A 19,300-nucleotide genomic window follows, 5' to 3' on the forward strand; every position below is an offset into this window, starting at 1 on the left:
TAAAATCATATCCCATTCAATTTTTAATGTTGCAAAACTAAGTAATCCAATTTCATTGATAATTTTTCTGTAAAATAGGCAGAACACTATTTTCACCTACGAGTGCGGGCGCAAATGTCATCAAAAAGGCACTCCGTGGTCGGGGTAACAGTTTTGGGTAACAGCCGTGGAAGATGTCTCAATTTCTTTGTTAGGTCTAGCATAATGAGGATCGTGATGATGATTAGTCGAAATCACAGGCAAAGACCTCGAAAACATGATGGCGGCCAAAATTTTTGGGGTTTTGCTATATCGCTTGTATTTCAATAACCGTTCAAGATATTCGACCGTTTTTTTAACGAAAATATTTTAATAATCTTCCTTTACAAATTTCGCTCTATAAAAGTTTCCTCTAAAACGCATATTTTATTAGTTATAACCTTCAAAATCCCAAAATAACGTTTTTTCAAACTTTTTTTTCAAATTTCTTTCCATTATAACTTTTTTCGTACAAGGAATACAGAGAAATTTCAAATCTAAAGCTGCGTTTACACTGTGTAACTTTGTTATAAATAATTGGTTATATAACAACTTTAACAAAAATGTTATAAATTCATGTAACTTCGTGTTTTATAACAAGTTTTTCCTTTCCCGCACGAAGTCGGTAAAGATCAAAGAAAAAGTATAACTTTTTGTTACATGTGTTATAAGAATGTTTTACTACTTATAACATGTTACAAGTTATAGAATGGAGTTGAAATAGGTGGTGGGGGAAGTAGCTGAATCATCAGCTGCTTACAGGCGCGGATCCAGGACCCTGACCTGTGGGGGGGGGGCGATTGGGGTGGTCGTCCAGGGGACCCCCCACCTGAAAATTGTTGAGGTTTTTTAATCGAAAACAGCATTTGAGAGCTTTATTTGTTGAAATTGATTAGATTTTTGAACTTGTTCATTTAAATGCTAAAGTCATGATACTTATTTCTGCAACGAAAGTACTTTAAATATACACTGGCTCTTGCATTTTATATTATAGCTCTGATTTTCAATGTATTGTTTGGGTACATAAATTTCCTTGTGCTAGATTCAGAGTGGCCCAAAAACCTTGTATTTTCGGTTAATTTTCCAGTTTTAAGTTATTTCCGCCAAATCCTGTAATCGATCAGAAAAATTTGCTCCCGCCTTTTATTTAGATTATGAAATTCCTAATAAAATGAGATTACTCGGAACTTTCTATCCTCAATGAGTACTGAGTTACAATTTTTCAAAAATAAGTAAAATTAGAAAAAAAAATTAATTTTGATCTACAATATTTTCCGATTGTCATCATTTAAATGTATAATTCAAGATTTCTCTGAGCGTAGTTTTGTGCTCTACAGGCTCTATCTTATATAGATTTCCAGGTATTATTATTATTATTTATTCCAGGTAAACCTGACAACATTGATCCTTGTATTTTGGAAAGCACCTGAGTTTTAGCTTCATTCATCATCAGCAACTCCATTGTCATCACATTCAGATTTCGTACCATGATATAAGTTCATTAGATCATGTTCCATGAGAATCACCCGTTATATGCTCTTAATTTAGTGGAGAGGTGCGCAAAAGGACACCTCAAGAATCAAAATTTCAAACACTCATAACTTTTGACACAATGATCAGATCTCATTGTACCACAGCTCATTCTTCTCAGCATGTCAAGGCGGTTCCAAATCGCGCATTATAAGTGAAATTCGATCAAAAAATAGAAAATTCCTCCTTGACTGTACTTTAAACAGTATTTCAATTCATAAAAAAATGACCAATTTCCATATTCAAAGCTGCATAATTATTGTAAAATACTTCGGATAAAATTTCAAAATGTGGAAAAGTATTTCCTCTTCCCACTACAATTAAGAATACTCTCGATTCCAGTATTATTAGAAAGTTACAACCAATTTTAAAAATGGCGATTCCAGTTTTTCATTTTTCGCGTTTTTTCTGTTAATCAAGAGTCTGATACATCTTAGAAACTCATGATTGAATCCAAATTGTAGACAATTCATCCTCTACGAGCTCATAATTGCTTTAAATTCATCTTCAATCACTGTTCCCTATCATAGCACTGCCTAGACCGTTAATTTATGAGAAAAGTATCTTCGATTTCTTGATTTTTTACGATCGAATCTTACATTACGATCATATCCTTCCGTGTGCAGCAATTAAAATAGGAGAAAAAATTCAAATTCAATTCTAAAATTCAAGATCAAGTCTTTTTTATAATAATGGGTTACCGAGATACATAGCTCTGATTTGTCATTTCTTTGTGTATTGAAATACTGGTTAATCTACACTCAGGGATGAATTTCATATTTTTCGTTCATGAATACTCTCAAGAAGCATTTTTTTGAACCACCTTGACGATCCGAGAAGAATGAGCTGTGGTACAATGACATCCGATCATTGTGGCAAAAGTTATGAGTGTTTGAAATTTTGATCCTTGAGGTGTACCCTAACTATGCGCGCCCGAGGGAAGAAAAATTGATGTTTCAAGCGTTATTAATGTTAATTAAATAAACTTTATTGATCTATATCAAAGTATAATCAGTTTTCCTTAATAAATTTCATACTAAACTCATCGGAAGTTCAAAATACGTTCTCAATCGGTAAAAGAAGTGATATCCCAATATATTTCCAAATAATTTTCAATAAATAAGATAGGACTATAAAGTTTGTTTATAATCTTAACGGCGGATTTGTACCACGTGACAGTCAATGGCCATACTTTGGGTAATATAATACTGTAGAGACCCACAAACTGATTCTTTTGTTTCATAACATGCTACAAATTCCTTTTTGTCAATCAAACTTTTGTTTTATAACTTATTTTTTTAACAAAAGTTACATAATTATAACCTGTTACATATAACATAGTTACACAGTGTAAACGCAGCTTATGAAATCTAGATCGTTTTGTCAGCTTTAAAACTATATACCGTATCTTCATGCACTGAACGTCAACAAATGTGTTCTCCAGCGTCCTCCAGAGATAACCCTGCATGATTTCTGGTGTGTTTTTCCATACGCATGAGGTAACAAGCTAGAACTATAAAATCGATTTTTCATGACTAGGCCTACTTCAAGATAGAGACTCAAGGCAGAGACTTACTTTAGGCAAATGGCCTCAATCTCTTCGTTACAAAAAGCCGAATAAGGATATTGATGGAAACAACGAAAATATTCGACACTAGAAAAAAATCAAGATGGCGTCATTAATGACAGAAATTGCTATTCAGTTATTGTCAGAGATATCAGATTGATTTTACCACCAAAGTGTTTGGAATTAACCAATCTATAATATTCGATAGAATCGTCTCATTGGACAAGTTCTTTCATGATTGATTCAACTTAAAAAACTAGAAACATGACTTAATTTTTTTGGTGACAATATTTCACTTTCTGCCCTGTAAATGTGTTGGTAGTAAACATATACTAGTACTAGCCGTCAGGCTCGCTTCGCTCGCCATATCCGTCTAGCCAGGGGGCTCCGCCCCCTGGACCCCCGACTGGATCGTACAAAAATTAGATCAGCGGGCTCGCTTCGCTCGCCTGCATGTAGACCTCAGCGGAGCCTCTGTACCGAATTTGAACTTATTATGTCAATTTGATCTCGAAATACACCTGTTACTATATCGGCGTATCTTTGGCGAACAAAATTCTTCCACCTCAGCTAAACCTGAGTACTGAATTTTTTTTAATATATTCCCATAAATTATTGAAAAAGGTGAGGAAACGCAGAAAAGCTGAGAAAACGCTAATTTTGGCTAACTGGATAGATTGGTATTTTAGGAGGTCCTGGATAAATGCATTTCAATCTTCAACTTGGTGCCAACCTAACAAAGTCTACTGAACTTAATGCTAACCTGACAAAATTTTTAATTTAGTTACCAGAACAACTGTTTCGAAGAGGTACTCGCTCTAGATTATAGTTCTATATTAACATTTATGGTATGGACATTCCAATTATAATTTTAAGATATTGGAATAAGAAGAATATACATGCTAAAAGAACTTTAAACCCTTAAAAACCACCCTTAGAGTTAAAATATCGCCAAAAGATTTCTTAGTGCGCCTCTAAAGGGCCAACTGAACATACCTACCAAATTTGAACGTTTTTGGTCTGGTAGATTTTTAGTTCTGCGAGTGAGTGAGTCAGTCAGTGAGTGCTATGAGTGCCATTTCGCTTTTATACAGAGTGATTCATAATTATGGTAAAATAATTTAATACGTGATAGTAGAGGTAGAAATAAGAAAAAAAGTTCTTATAAACATATATCCATAAACGCTTCATTAGCGAGCTATACAGAGTGAAAGATTTCGCCCGGAATTCAATTCCTCTGGTGAAATACACCGATGCTGAATTGTTTGGGGACTTTTTTTGAAAAACTTATGCTGGATTCATATGGAAAAATATCTGAAAAATTGAATAAAACTAGTCTGGAAGCTGTAGTGTCAGTAGTTTTTGAGAAAAAAGTTGAAATATGCAAAAAATCTAAGTAGAAAAACACAGACTTCTACGTTTGATGCCCAAATAACTTTCTTCAATGACCAGTAAACAAATAATTTTTCGCAATAAAACTTGTAGAGAATTTAATTCTGAAAAGAATGGTGTAAGCTGTGTGAACTGAATTTAAAAAAAAGTTGAATAAAATGTATTTTTATGTAGTACATTACACCACAAAAATTTACTGTTTTATGAGGAGAGAACTCATAAGTTGTAGCTGATTGCAAATAAAATATTCGGTTTTTTGTGAAAAGTTTTTTTTAATATTAAAGTAGCATATCTAAATGACATCAAACTTATACCAAGAGACTAGTAGATTATGCCATTAAGCCTGGGAGGAAGCTCGAACAAAAGTAGATTATCTCCTATGATTCCTGCCCAAATGTTTACTGAAAACTGATGTTGTGGAAGATTAGGATTGATGGCATGAGGATTCTCAGCTGCCCAAATATGTTGGTTGTGGACGTTAACGATAGCTGTTCTTGTAAAGTGTGCCTCGTCGGTAAATAAAACGGTTGTTAAAAAGTGTGGGTGAACAAGTTTTACTAAAAACCATAGGCAAATACCAGCACGGGGAATACAGTCTCCTGGCAATAGAGTATGAACTTTCTGGAGGTGGTATGGATGTAATTGTTGCTCTTTTAGTATCCTCCAAATAATAGATTGATTGACATTAAACTGCACTGACAATTCTCTCATGCTCTTCTATGGATGTTCATAAATTTCATTAAGAACTTGTTCTAACTCAACAGCAGTCATAGTAGATCGGGGTCTGCCTGCATAAAATAATGTGCTCTTTGGATATCAAAGAATCTGTTTCAGACAGACGTTGATGAATAGTGGCAAAAACATTGAACTTGGACATACTCGGTTAGGAAAGTTCTCTTGATACAAACGTCTTGCTTCTATTACAGTAGTGTCCCATTCCATACATTAAATGCATGTCAGCTAATTCGGAGTATTCTAAAAATAACTGGTTAATAGATTAAACAAAAAACACAGCGCGGTTACAGTAGGCCCAACTTACAGTTTGTTTTTTTGTTCAACAGTGAGCTAAAATATTTCTGAAAATAAATTTTCAGCTGATAATTTCTTTTAAATATTTTCTTATTTGAAACAAAAATAAATCAGCTGTTTTGGAACAGCTGTTATTAAAATCCATGTTCTATTTGCAATCAGCTACAACCAATGAGTTCTCTCCTCATAAAACAGCAAATTTTTGTGGTGTAATGTACTACATAAGAATACATTTTATTCAACTTTTATTCAAATTTAGTTTACACAGCTTACATAATTCTTTCAGAATTGAATTCTCTACAATTTTTATTGCGAGAAATTATTTGTTCTACATACTGTATCATGAAAGGAAACTATAGTTATCAAATTGGATACTATAATGTACAGAAATTGGAAACTATAGTTTCCTTAACCATAATTTCCCACCTCTTCAGTATTCCAATTACAATGTAGTCCAACTATGTTCACTGTTAAAGATTTTTTATGTTTTGTGATCCATGATTATAAAAATTGAGCACCCTCAATCCTTCTAGACAACGTTCTTCTTGATGGAAGAGGATATGACGATTGCAACAAGAAATCATATCCTTTGTTCCCACAGCACTCTTAACTTTTAAGGCATGGCAGATTGTTTCGTCGGTCCACTTGTATGGATTTGTCGTGGATAACCTTTTCAAGAACTCAATCTGATCTGGATTCAAGAATGACTTCAGATTCTTCTCCATCGATTCTTGCTTTGCTGTGAGCTGCCGTATCTGCAAATAAAAACCATCCGTGATTATATTCAACAAGATTGTCAAGATAAAACTTAATATATTCAAAAATATAACTGTGAATTGCATAAATAATTACACTGTATTACAGAAGTGGGTGAAACGTTTGGAAACTGCTTAATATATCATGAAGAAAGGTAATTTGATAATATTACTGAACAATTACTGCTCCATTACTTACTCTATCACACTCCTCACTACTCAATTACTGAGCTACTGCTAAATTTGACATCACTCATTATTGCTCATCAAAGGCAGAGTACTTTAGGGTAATTCCAATCCATGAGGATCTTCTGGATTTGGGTAATCGGTTGAAGTCAAGACATCCTCCCATGCGCATGGCAGAGCAATGAAAATTTCTGCGAGCTGGGAGGAGGAGTGATGGAAAAGACCCCCCTCAGCATCTGCTTTGGCTACTTAGTTGGAGTAAATGTGGCTGGATTTTAACTGCCAAGACGAACTTGGACGGCCCTCAAAAGGGTTAGAACTGGCCACGGGAAAGGTGGGACTTCTCTCCGTGACTGGGGTTGTTTACCCTCCCGTGGTTGTGATTGTGGAGAGGCTTGACAGACGATGAAGCATGTCATCAGAAATTGCAATCGACGTGCCTACCAAGGCGATTTAAATTATTTTATTTTGGTTTCTTCACAATCACTTTTCTACATTGACGATACATTGTCGATATCAGAATTTAATGTCTTTACATTATTGTATCAACCTGAGAACGGTCTGATGACCAGATTCTTCTTAGAATATGTAATTGTTTGGACCTATATACGCCATACACTAATAATAAATAATAAAATGTCATAAACTCAATATGAACATAATCTTAAAAATTTCATTCCAATTTAAATGCTATCTTCCTGACTTTCAGCAATACTCTACGATATATATCTCCAGAAACAATAACTCAAATGTAACGTAACTGAAAACTTTCTATACTTCTGTAGAAAAAAATTTATAAGTATCTTCCATCACTAATAAAATCAAAAGGATTATTCTCAATCAATATTATTAACTTGAAAAATAACAGGCTTAATTAATTCAATACTCTTATGGAAGTTTCAATCAATTTATAACACTTAAATTATTCCCTAAATTATATTTTAACCTTATTTTACGTACCTTAGCGGTTATTTGAAGAAACAATTATTCGTACATGATGAAGAAACACAATTAAACCTTTCAGGACATGGCACTACTAGTAAAATTTAGACATTAATAAACAATAAAACTAGCTCCTACATTAACTACTGAAATAAACTTATAACCTGCCCAAAAAGGGGGAAACATAGTGACTACATCTTTACTCTCGTAGTGCTCCTAGCAAGTGTCCTCCGGAACGTAATCTGGTCTCTCGACTGGGGAATCCCCACTACTGTATTTAAAAACAGGTCTCCTATTGGGCGAATGGAATCAATTTGACCTATCGTCGCGTGGCTTCTACAGCCTTTGGACCAAATAGTAACTGCAAAATCGGTAGTTTGTTATAATTTCAATGCTTGCTGTTTTCCAACTTATCGCATTTTATGTCGCGACAAGAAGGCTAAGTTTTAGAGATAATTCCATAATCTACATTCCTCGACGACTCGGCCACAATTTTAAATATCTATCATGGGAAACTCGAAGTCATGGCCGTTCATAATAGAGAGAGAAAATAATTTATTTCGCTAACTCACTTACAATAATGCTCTAGTCTATTGCGTATTAAATTTACTATTATAACTTGGGAAAAGGCCTGAATTAAAGACAGTGCCCGGCACAAGATTTACGCGCCGCGAACATGAGCAATTCACTTTCAATCAGCTGATGCCAAGCTTTTAATATCTGTATCTTACCGTTTCTGTAAAAATACAGATATAATCAGCTGATTAAAAGTGAATTGCTCATGTTCGCGGCGCGTAAAATCTGTACGCACCTTTACACACACACATACAGACCAATACCCAAAAACCACTTTTTTGGACTCAGGGGACCTTGAAACATAGAAATTTGGAAATTGGGGTACCTTAATTTTTTTCGGAAAGAAATACTTTCCTTACCTATCGTAATAGGGCAAGGAAAGTAAAAATGTTAATCATCATGAAAAAACAAGATAGCGGCAAAAATATAATGATTTTCATGGAATCGTCTGTAATTCTATTAATTGATGTTGAGGTATCGGATCAATTCAGCAATCAGGAGGCTCCAAAATAATCATACTACAATACCGGTACCTCGAAAGATTCATTTCATTCCAAGAACTTACACTATGGTAAATATAACAAAGTGAAGCAACATAACCTACCTTTTAGACACTGACTTACTACTATCAAAATTTGGGAAGGGAACAGTTTTGGGCTAGGCCTGTTGATCCTTTTCTATTCATGTATTTGATTTGTGCATTGTTAATTAAATATAGCCTAATAAATAGCTTCAAACTCTAAAAATCTTATTTTCAAGCTTCAAAATTTTACTTCTTCACCCTGTGAATGTCTTTACAGTGAAGAAGCACTGATATTATTAGCACAATGTTGTAGAAACTTTCTAAAGCTTCAAAATGACATGTGGTTGAAGGCTGTATGTAGGCCTACATGTTCTACGGCTGGGGCGTCATCGGAAAAAGAGAGAAAAGTAGGCTACTACTTGCAGTGGAAACACGCTTTTTTCACCATATAAATGCCAAACCTAATCAATTAGAAAACCGTGTAACTCATGACTCCTTGAAGGTACAGACTTGAAAATGGTATCAATCTCTTCGTGATGATGTGTAGAAAGAGAATATCTGTGATGGCAATCTCAAAAATATTTGTCATCATAGAAAAATCCAAGATGGTCCCATCATTGACAGACACTTTTTTGGACTGTCAATGATAGCCGATTTCTTAGATTTTTCTATGATGACAAATATTTTTGAGATAGCTGCCATCATAGATATTCTCTTTCTACACATCATCACGAAAATGATTTAGTTTTGAGTGGTTATTGTTTTTAGAATTTATATTATTTCATTGATTTGTTCAGATGATTAGTGAGGGTGTTTTTAATTATTTTTATGGTGACCTGGGTAGGGATATTTGAATAGAGATTTGTTACATCAAAGGATGCAAGGGTGAAGATGTTGGGTATTTTCTTGTATTTTATTAAATCAATGGTATTTTTCAAATATGGAAAGTTTTATATATTTATCATTTCTCTCAGTGTTTGGCTAATTTGTAAGCTGAGGCTCCTTGAGAATTTACTATTAGGCGAACTGCTGTGTCAGGTTTGTGGATTTTGGTTTGGAGAGTGGGGGGGGGGCAAACACTGCCTTTAAGAATGTGATTTTGTATTACTCTGCCTTTTCTCTCAATTTTCTATAGCTGTAATGTTTTCTGAATGATTTTGTGATGCTTTTATTCTGTTTTCTATCTTTAAAATGCGACAGGCTTCATATCTTAGTTCATCATGGTTTTCAAAGTGTGTATGTTGTAGTCCTACTTCTGTATCAATTATTATCTCCTCTTCAGTTTTTTGTTGGTTTTGCATTCAAGGTTGGAGCTAGAAGAGAAGAATAGCTTTGTCGAATGATAGACTAGGATAGCAACACCAATGTTAATTAAATACTGGCATTACAACGTGGACCTGACTACAGTGAGTACTTAGTTAAAGAACTCGCTATGCTCGTGCATTAATCCATCAGAACAAATTATTTTATAGTTCTCAATAAATTTCCACTTATCACATCAATACTTTATTACAAAATTGTTCCTTATTTTTGGAATATTTCAACATTATTTAATCATTTATTCTACATACTGTATCATGAAAAGGAAACTATAGTTATCAAATTGGATACTATAATTTACAGAAATTGGAAACTATAGTTTCCTTAACCATAATTTCCCACCTCTTCAGTATTCCAATTACAATGTAGTCCAACTATGTTCACTGTTAAAGATTTTTTATGTTTTGTGATCCATGATTATAACAAATTGAGCACCCTCAATCCTTCTAGACAACGTTCTTCTTGATGGAAGAGGATATGACGATTGCAACAAGAAATCATATCCTTTGTTCCCCACAGCACTCTTAACTTTTAAGGCATGGCAGATTGTTTCGTCGGTCCACTTGTATGGATTTGTCGTGGATAACCTTTTCAAGAACTCAATCTGATCTGGATTCAAGAATGACTTCAGATTCTTCTCCATCGATTCTTGCTTTGCTGTGAGCTGCCGTATCTGCAAATAAAAACCATCCGTGATTATATTCAACAAGATTGTCAAGATAAAACTTAATATATTCAAAAATATAACTGTGAATTGCATAAATAATTACACTGTATTACAGAAGTGGGTGAAACGTTTGGAAACTGCTTAATATATCATGAAGGAAGGTAATTTGATAATATTACTGAACAATTACTGCTCCATTACTTACTCTATCACACTCCTCACTACTCAATTACTGAGCTACTGCTAAATTTGACATCACTCATTATTGCTCATCAAAGGCAGAGTACTTTAGGGTAATTCCAATCCATGAGGATCTTCTGGATTTGGGTAATCGGTTGACATTCTCCCATGCGCATGGCAGAGCAATGAAAATTTCTGCGAGCTGGGAGGAGGAGTGATGGAAAAGACCCCCCTCAGCATCTGCTTTGGCTACTTAGTTGGAGTAAATGTGGCTGGATTTTAACTGCCAAGACGAACTTGGACGGCCCTCAAAAGGGTTAGAACTGGCCACGGGAAAGGTGGGACTTCTCTCCGTGACTGGGGTTGTTTACCCTCCCGTGGTTGTGATTGTGGAGAGGCTTGACAGACGATGAAGCATGTCATCAGAAATTGCAATCGACGTGCCTACCAAGGCGATTTAAATTATTTTATTTTGGTTTCTTCACAATCACTTTTCTACATTGACGATACATTGTCGATATCAGAATTTAATGTCTTTACATTATTGTATCAACCTGAGAACGGTCTGATGACCAGATTCTTCTTAGAATATGTAATTGTTTGGACCTATATACGCCATACACTAATAATAAATAATAAAGGGCAGAGTATCTACAGTAATGCCATTATGAACTTCTATGCAAATTAATATCCTGTTCCATTACCTGTTTTTTAAGTTTTTTATTTTTCATTTTCAACTGCAACATTTTTTGGCTGGTAAGTTTTTGTGAAGACTCGACATTTTCAACTTCCAACGTATTCGGTTCACATTCAAAGTCCCTTTCCTCAAATTCATATGGACGGATCTCAATTGAATCTTCTGTAAATGATGACAAATAATGAGGATAGTTAAGAACAGAAATAGTATAACCATTTTTGAGTGACCTATAATAAGAATTGAAAGTCCATAATTTAATGCATAAAACGTCATAGAAGAAAACTATTATGCCCAGCGCACATGGCGTGACTGTTTAAAAATTACCAACATTGCAAACCTGTTGCAATGACATTGTGTTCCAGCCATGAAAATGTATTTAGGTGGGGAGGTGCGAACGAAGCAACTCTTTTTTGACGATCTCAAACCAGTTTGCAACGGTCGTTGTAAAACAATCACACCATTTGCGCTTGACCTTACTTATCTGCATTACTTCAACTGCTCATGACGCTGACCATAGGTCCAATCCGATGACAGCAGATAATATATTTTCTATATCAATGAATAGAAATTGATGTTGTGATTTTCTAATGAAGCAAATATTACTTTTCTATTGTTTAGGAAATAAGGTGAAGGATTAGGCTACGCACAAAAATATTCCAGATATAATTGTACAGTTTTACAAAATAGCAGACTTCGGTACTTGTTCCATATTTTTAAACAAGGCCTAAAGTGAAAAGTTTCTTTTATTTTTGCTCCATTAGAAAATATATTTTGTATAGGTTACAGTATGACACACCATAAAAGCGCAATTATAAAAAATTAGACTACGTACCAATATTATTTCTTTCAGCAGGTGATGTTATTTGCTTTGATGTTTGTTGAGTAATCGTCGTCAGGATACTCGTTTGGGTGTGATCTCTTATGCTTCCCTTTATGTAGCAGTGATCTTGGATATGGTTTTGTGAAGGCCCAACGGTTTCATCTTCCAATATATTTTGTTCAGATTTTATGTCCCTTACATCAAATTCATTTGAATGATCTGAAAATTGTGACAAAAGATCAGAATTGAGAAGAACAATAGTGAATAAACTTTTTGAAATAAACTACCTATAAGCCGTACGTTCATAACAAATAATAATAAATAAATAAATGTTTATTTCCCGAAAAAAATAAAACTACTACATCAATTACAGAAAATATTAGATAAATGACAATAATTAGTTACAATAAAAATGTCTTATAATGTGTCATCTATATGTTTAGTGTTTTCTGTGTGGAAATTGACTTACTCCACTATGGCGTACCAGGTTCTAGAATAGTTTTTAAAAAAGGTCTAAAACGAAATAGATTGTCTCTTTCAGTTTTTAATATATAACAGAAACAATTTGTATCAGTTGCACTGGCCTGTTTGGCAGAGCAGTCTGCAGTAGCTTGACGTGCTTCGGAATGCTCCGTATCAATTCTGGATTTTTAAGTGTTTTTCTACTGTTACAAGTTTGTGAAATAGAGCAGTTTAATCAGTTAATCTCATATGGTAATCAGAATTTCATATGGTAATCTCAAATCGCTGAATGCTTGTGGTTGAGAGTTGATAATTTTAAATATTTGATTTTTCGAAGTAATTAGAAGTACTGTTTCAACAGTTGAGATTGTTTTTCGCTTTTCGCCGAGTTCTTATCGCTCGTTCTCTCATTTCTTAAAACTTTGATAGTGGTTGCTCGCTCAGTAGTAATCAGCTGTGATAATTTGCTACCTACTTCATTTTTCGGCTATTTTTGTCTTCTATTCCATCCTTGTACGATTCTTCTTTCTCTTTTTCCTTTCTTCAGGGCGTGATTATCTAATTTAATGTACACATTCTCTGGGACTTTTGAGCAGACCATTACTTCTGTCTTTATCTGATTTATCTCCATATCATATTTATTTCGTAGAATCTCATGCAAGGTGGTTGGAGCTCTTTCTAAACTTATTTTATTATCTGCTATTATAGCTATATCGTCTGCAAAACGAAGCATCTGATTTCGAACTCCATTTACCTTGATGCCACTACAGCACTCCTTGCATTCATTAATAGCTTGCTTTATATAAATGTTTTATGTGTTATTAAATGTTCATGACACTTGTTATTTTTGCACCAGATTTTGAACACCTCGACACTGTGCCTACACTAATGATGATTTCAACTAGAGTTTTGTTGTTCTCGTTTTATTAGACTTAGAAGTCTCAATAACTGATCATAAAGGTGATCATTGGTCGACAGGAGTCTCTTCTCCTGTTTGAAACAACATGTTGCACGTTTAGAGATTACTGAAGAAGAACTAAATTTTTACAAAGACTCAGGCTTCAAATGTCAAGCCTGTATGAACAAGTCGATCCTAATAAACGACAATACTCCAATTAGACCACCTTCATGTAGTCTACTATCGACTAGTCGCAACTTGACTTTAAATGATAGTGACATTGTTCTATTAAATAATAATAAGCTTGAACTGATAATGAGTATTGTATGCTTGGTAATTTGGAGGCTTCTTTTTCTCAACAGATAAAGCATCTGGAAGATAGTAATGTGTCTCTCATTTCCAATTTGTCTTCGGAAGTTACAGCTCTGAGGCTTGAGCTTTCAACATTGAGAGAGAAGAATGTTCGATTAAGAAGTATTCTGCTGAAACGTGATCTGGCTGGATCCAGCGGCTCCAACATGCCGAGTATCGTACAGTATCCTCAGAAGAACTCACCTCTGGATTCTAACAATTCGAATGTAGATATTTCTGTCATCCCTCCCATTTTTTCTGAAGCAACTCAACAGACGGTGATGAATGCCGGCAGTCTCGATCCTACAGAATCTTGGAGCGATGTTGACAAGAAACCAGGCAAGAGAAGGATAGGGTTAAATAGCAACAACAGTAGCAACGGACGCAGCAACAAGAACCACATCATCAACAACAGAAATTCTGAACACAGAAACAATGACACTTTAAGAAGAAATGGGAATCCACAACAATTTGAAAGGAATAGGAATAGGAGGCCTATTCAAGGAAGGACAAAATGAGAAATAGAACATTATTTCCCAGTCGCTTTGCACCAGATACATTACCCAGTGACATTGAGGATCTAGTTAAGGGCACGATGTCTTCACCTGGTTTTGTAGCTTGTACAAAGCCAAACTTCGGTTACGATTTCCAGCCTCATACAGCTCATTCCATGTCTTGGTCTCAGAGGATGTTTACAAGGAGCTTTGCTCGCCCGATGTCTGGCCAGAAGGTGCAATCATTTCACCATTTTATGGAACTCTTTTACATAATGCCGATTCTTCAGTGCAGAGCAATCGAACAGCGAATCAATCTGAGAAGGCTAGTCATGAGAATACAGCAGAGGGCTGCATCATCAATCCCAGATGATGAGAGATCTGGACATTTTCTACCAGGGGCTTAAGAACTAAATCTGTTGAATTTCTCACGGGTGTATGTCACTCACTAAAGGTGTAAAAGTTAATATCAAAGTAAAGGTCTAACGGCAATTTGAAATTAGTTACCGTATATTGAAACACATTTTTGAATAAATTGATATAAATGTTTTATCACAGGAGAGAACATCAAATGAAAACAATAACTAATGTCAGACAATAACTAATGAAAACAGCTAATGAAAAACGGCTTGATGAACAAGCCGTGGTCACTTACACAAAGTATAGGACCTTCATCAAGTGCCACCTTTAGTGGCTGACGCACTTCCTTTCTCACTTCTGATGTTGGATGTGATTTTGACATCATTGCTTTAACGGAGACATGGCTGGCTCTACAACACAGCAGTTCTGTTTTTTTCCCACCCATCTATAATGTATTCAGAGCTGACAGGCAATATGAATTGACAGGTCCAACTAGAGGTGGAGGCTCTCTACTGGCTGTAACAAAGTGTATACCTGCAATAAGAAGGTTCGATCTTGATCTCATCTCTGAAGATGTATGGATTGAGCTGAGACCCCCTGGACAGCAGCTGTTAATTTCCTGTCACTATATTCCACCGAATTTTGATTCAGAGTCCTTCAGAACATATTTAAAAAGGTTGAGTGCTTTGCTGGTGGGACAGCCGATGGACTTGTTAGTATTGGGAGATTTTAATGCAGATGCAGTTCATTGGATGGATCATTCACTGGTGCCTCAGGCCCACTATCAAGCATTGAGAAGAGCTGAAGTCTTACTACAGTTTATCGATGAAAACTGCCTGGACCAGTATAACAGAGGTGCCAATGATGATCGAGTTCTGGATCTGGTAATGAGCAATTTAAAATATATAGTTGTTTCTCACTCTACTCCAACATTTGTAGCACCTGATGTGTATCATCCTCCCTTTTCTTTGAATGTGAAGAGGCAAAGACCAGTAACAAGATTTGCTTTGAGTGAATGCTATTGCTTCAGAAGGGGAGATTATAGGAAGTTGTATGATGAAGAGATACGAACTGAAATGCTATAATGAACTATGACGATCCCAATGACTCTGCAAAAATACTGAATGATGTAATAGAGAAAGCAATGGATAATTGCATTCAAAGCAAACCCCCGTACAAAGAGTCTTCCCAAGCTGGTTCTCGTTCAGACTTATTCAGCTAATAAAAGCAAAGAAGAAAGCTTTCAAGGTTCACAAGAAAAGTCTACTTCAAAGTGATAACAGGAAGTTCTCAATTCTTCGATCCCAAGTGAAAAGCCAACTGCAACGAGATAGAATGGTGATGACTGAATATACTACTAATATACTACATAATACTGAACTAACCTTGCAGTCTGCACCAAAAGAGTTCTGGAAATATGTCTGGCAGAACAGAACTGAGTCAAATAGCTGTCCCACCTCCATATCAATGGATGGGACCATCATTTCACAACCTCATGAGATCAGCGAGCAGTTGGAATTTATTCCACCTCACTCAATCAGAAACAATCCAATACTGTTATTCATTATGGCGTTGATAACACCAACACATCATTTGGAATTCCGGATGTCGCAGAGAAATCTGTTCTTGAACAGATCAACCTGTTGAACAACCAATCATCTCCAGGATCTGATGAAATTCCGGTGTTCATTGTGAAGGGATTAGTTACCTTATCTCTCCCATGCTCATAACCATTATTGGGAAAAGTCTATCACTGGGAATTTTCCCAGATGTGTCGAAGCACTCAGTAGTTGTTCCAATCCCCAAAAAATCGAGATCAAATGATATGAAAGATTTTCGACCAATATCAATGTTGAGCCCATTTCCCAAGATTATGGAGAGGATTCTCCATAAACACATCTTTATTTTTTATTTATATTATTTATTATTTTACAAAGGCGACTTCAATAATGTGAAGAATAGAATAGATGAGGCACAGCATGGATTCATGTCAGCGAAGTCCACCATCTCAAACCTGGCTAATTTCCTGTCATATGTGGGACCATGTGTGGAAAATCAAGAACAGGTAGATGTTATTTATCTTGATCTAGAGAAAGCATTTGATAAGATGCCACACAAAATTTCGCTCAGCAAACTATCCATTATTGAATTTAATGCAGTACTTGTCAAGTGGATTTCCTCATATCTTGAGAACAGGACATTTCATGTCAGATTCAATGGCAGTGCATCAAAAACTTTTGTGACAACATCAGGGGTTCCACATGGGTCCAATCTTGGCCCTTTGCTTTTCAATATCTTCATTAATGATGTTGTCAACAATCTGGAATGCGAGGCACTAATTTATGCTGATGACCTTAAAGTTTTCAAGAGAATTAATACCAGAGATGACTCCTGGTTTCTCCAAAAGGACATCAACCACGTTTGCAGATGCTCAAGAAGATACTACATGCCCAATAATGTGAATAAGACCTTTTCAAGGAAAACTATTACCACACGATTCTTGTACAAAGTTTCTGATGTTGAGATACAGCGTGTCAACAGTATAGTGGATCTTAGAGTTACATTTGGCAACAAGCTTCATTTCATGACTCATGTAGACAACATTGTTGCAAAGGCAAGACGACAGCTGGGCATGGTTAGGTGGATAGATAGAGACTTCCGATACCCTACAACGGTAAAAACACTTTTCACCTCACTAGTTCGGAGCCACCTACAATATACATCAGTGATTTTGAATGGGGAGAGACTATGCACTACCAAGAAGATCGAATCAGTTCAGAGGAGATTTGTGCGTCGAATACTGAAGCGCCTCCAACCAGATCTGCAGCATCTTTCTTACAACCAGTTTTGTCAGGAAACAATCTTGGACTCACTGGAATGGCAGAGAAAGAAATTTTATGCTTTATTTTTGTATCATTGCCTGCACGGACACCTGAATATTGGCAATCAAGGAATTGGTATTGTTTTGCCAATGCGCAATTTGAGAAATTATCATCAGTTCCGTTCCTAAGTAAGAAGCTATAAATCAACACTAGAGAGGTGTACCATTGCAATTGGTAACCCCTTGTGAAATAGAAAAGATTTTTTGAAGCCTCCAAATTATTAAAAAAGAGAATGAAATTCCTACGTGATCAGGATTGAAAAACCTTTTTCATCATACTTTTGAATAAAGCATTTCCATACTCTGGATATATTACTTTGACAGTTGCAATACACAAAGGCTGAAGCCGTTCCATTGCACGTAAAATTTGCCTAAGCATATTTATTCAGTCACTTGGCGCCATGTGGTGGAACAGGTTGGCTGTAAGGGGTGATGTGGAGGTCAACTATATGTAACCAAAAAAAGCCCAATTATAAAAACTTACCAATTTTCCTTTTTTTAACAGGTAACGTTTTTTGCATTGGTGCTTCAGGAGTGCTCTTCTGGGTATGCTTTAGGATGGTAGGCTTTTGTAAAAACCCAACGTTTTCATCTTCCAATGTATTTTGTTCACATTCAACAACCCTTTCATCAAAATCATTTGGACTGGCCTCATTTGAATCTTCTGAGAATAGAAACAAATAATCAGTTGTGTCGGACAGAAATGAGTCAATTTTATTCAAATTACCTATAAAAGTTATAATTATAGAGACTTAATAATTAAAAACATGAAACACTTGCCTTTGAATGTGAGTATCTCTTGATGATACTTGGGTACATTGAAGATTGTGGGAATAGAATTCCACTTCAGTAACTTTCTTCCATCTGCACGTTTCAGTTCATATTGTGACTCTTCAAAGTGATGCTAAAAATGAATAGTAATTTTAAAATACTTGGAAAAGATACTGTAAGTAGTAGAATCAAAGTAAAGTTACTATCGTATATAAAAATTCACATCCAATTATTGCCTCCCAAAATTTCCTCCTTTCCATCTTTTCAGCACACCCAACCATGAAGCCTGTTTTTTTGTATATTATTAGAAATTTAATTATTGATTGTGTTGTTTGTATTTTGATTTCTTTTGTGTATATTGTGTTGAACTAGATAAAATTCTTGATTGATTGATGGAATTGCAGCTAGGTTCAATGACAATTACTCAACAACCAGTAAGCTACTGCTATCAGTGATTAAGTTTCAGAATATGGAAAAATTCTCAAATGAATCTGGCTAATAACGTGAAAATAAGTCATCATTGACCTGATAGATAATGTAGCAGCACAAGAGATTTTTCAGATTGTTGACAATAATTTCATCCATAATAATACTTGAGCCAAGCATGTAACTGGTGGTAAGAAGATTTGGGTTAGGAAAGTAATTATTAATGGATCTATGAAACACTAAGAATATATAATAGGCTACGATGTTCTGGCTATTTTTATCAGGATTTGACTCTGCACTTATAGAAGCACTTATTGATATTCTAGGCTACAAAACTATTGAGGAGTCGACAAATGTGGAAAATCAAATCAGCAAATTCTAAACTTACACCTACAGTTCATTCAAAGTTGGAGTACCTTTTGAGTTGACAACTGAAATGAATCCAAATTTATGGC

The 19,300-nt window shown here is 35.3% G+C and overlaps 1 protein-coding gene across 1 annotated transcript in view; it reads right to left on the reverse strand.

Moving 5' to 3' along the window:
* Window positions 1-10,008: 10,008 nt before the first annotated feature.
* LOC111057177 (THAP domain-containing protein 5) overlaps window positions 10,009-19,300 on the reverse strand; it is a 44,517-nt gene continuing 35,225 nt past the window's right edge. Inside the window, exons 2-6 of the mRNA XM_022344618.2 lie at window positions 18,429-18,552; window positions 18,133-18,312; window positions 12,215-12,421; window positions 11,390-11,544; window positions 10,009-10,511 (exon numbers count right to left, since the gene is read on the reverse strand). Coding sequence (XP_022200310.2) covers window positions 10,236-10,511; window positions 11,390-11,544; window positions 12,215-12,421; window positions 18,133-18,312; window positions 18,429-18,552 — 942 coding nt within the window. The 3' untranslated portion in view covers window positions 10,009-10,235. The remainder of the gene's footprint in view (window positions 10,512-11,389; window positions 11,545-12,214; window positions 12,422-18,132; window positions 18,313-18,428; window positions 18,553-19,300) is intronic.

The sequence above is a fragment of the Nilaparvata lugens genome, chromosome 2 (assembly GCF_014356525.2).
Source record: "Nilaparvata lugens isolate BPH chromosome 2, ASM1435652v1, whole genome shotgun sequence".
In the NCBI taxonomy this organism is placed as follows: domain Eukaryota; kingdom Metazoa; phylum Arthropoda; class Insecta; order Hemiptera; family Delphacidae; genus Nilaparvata; species Nilaparvata lugens.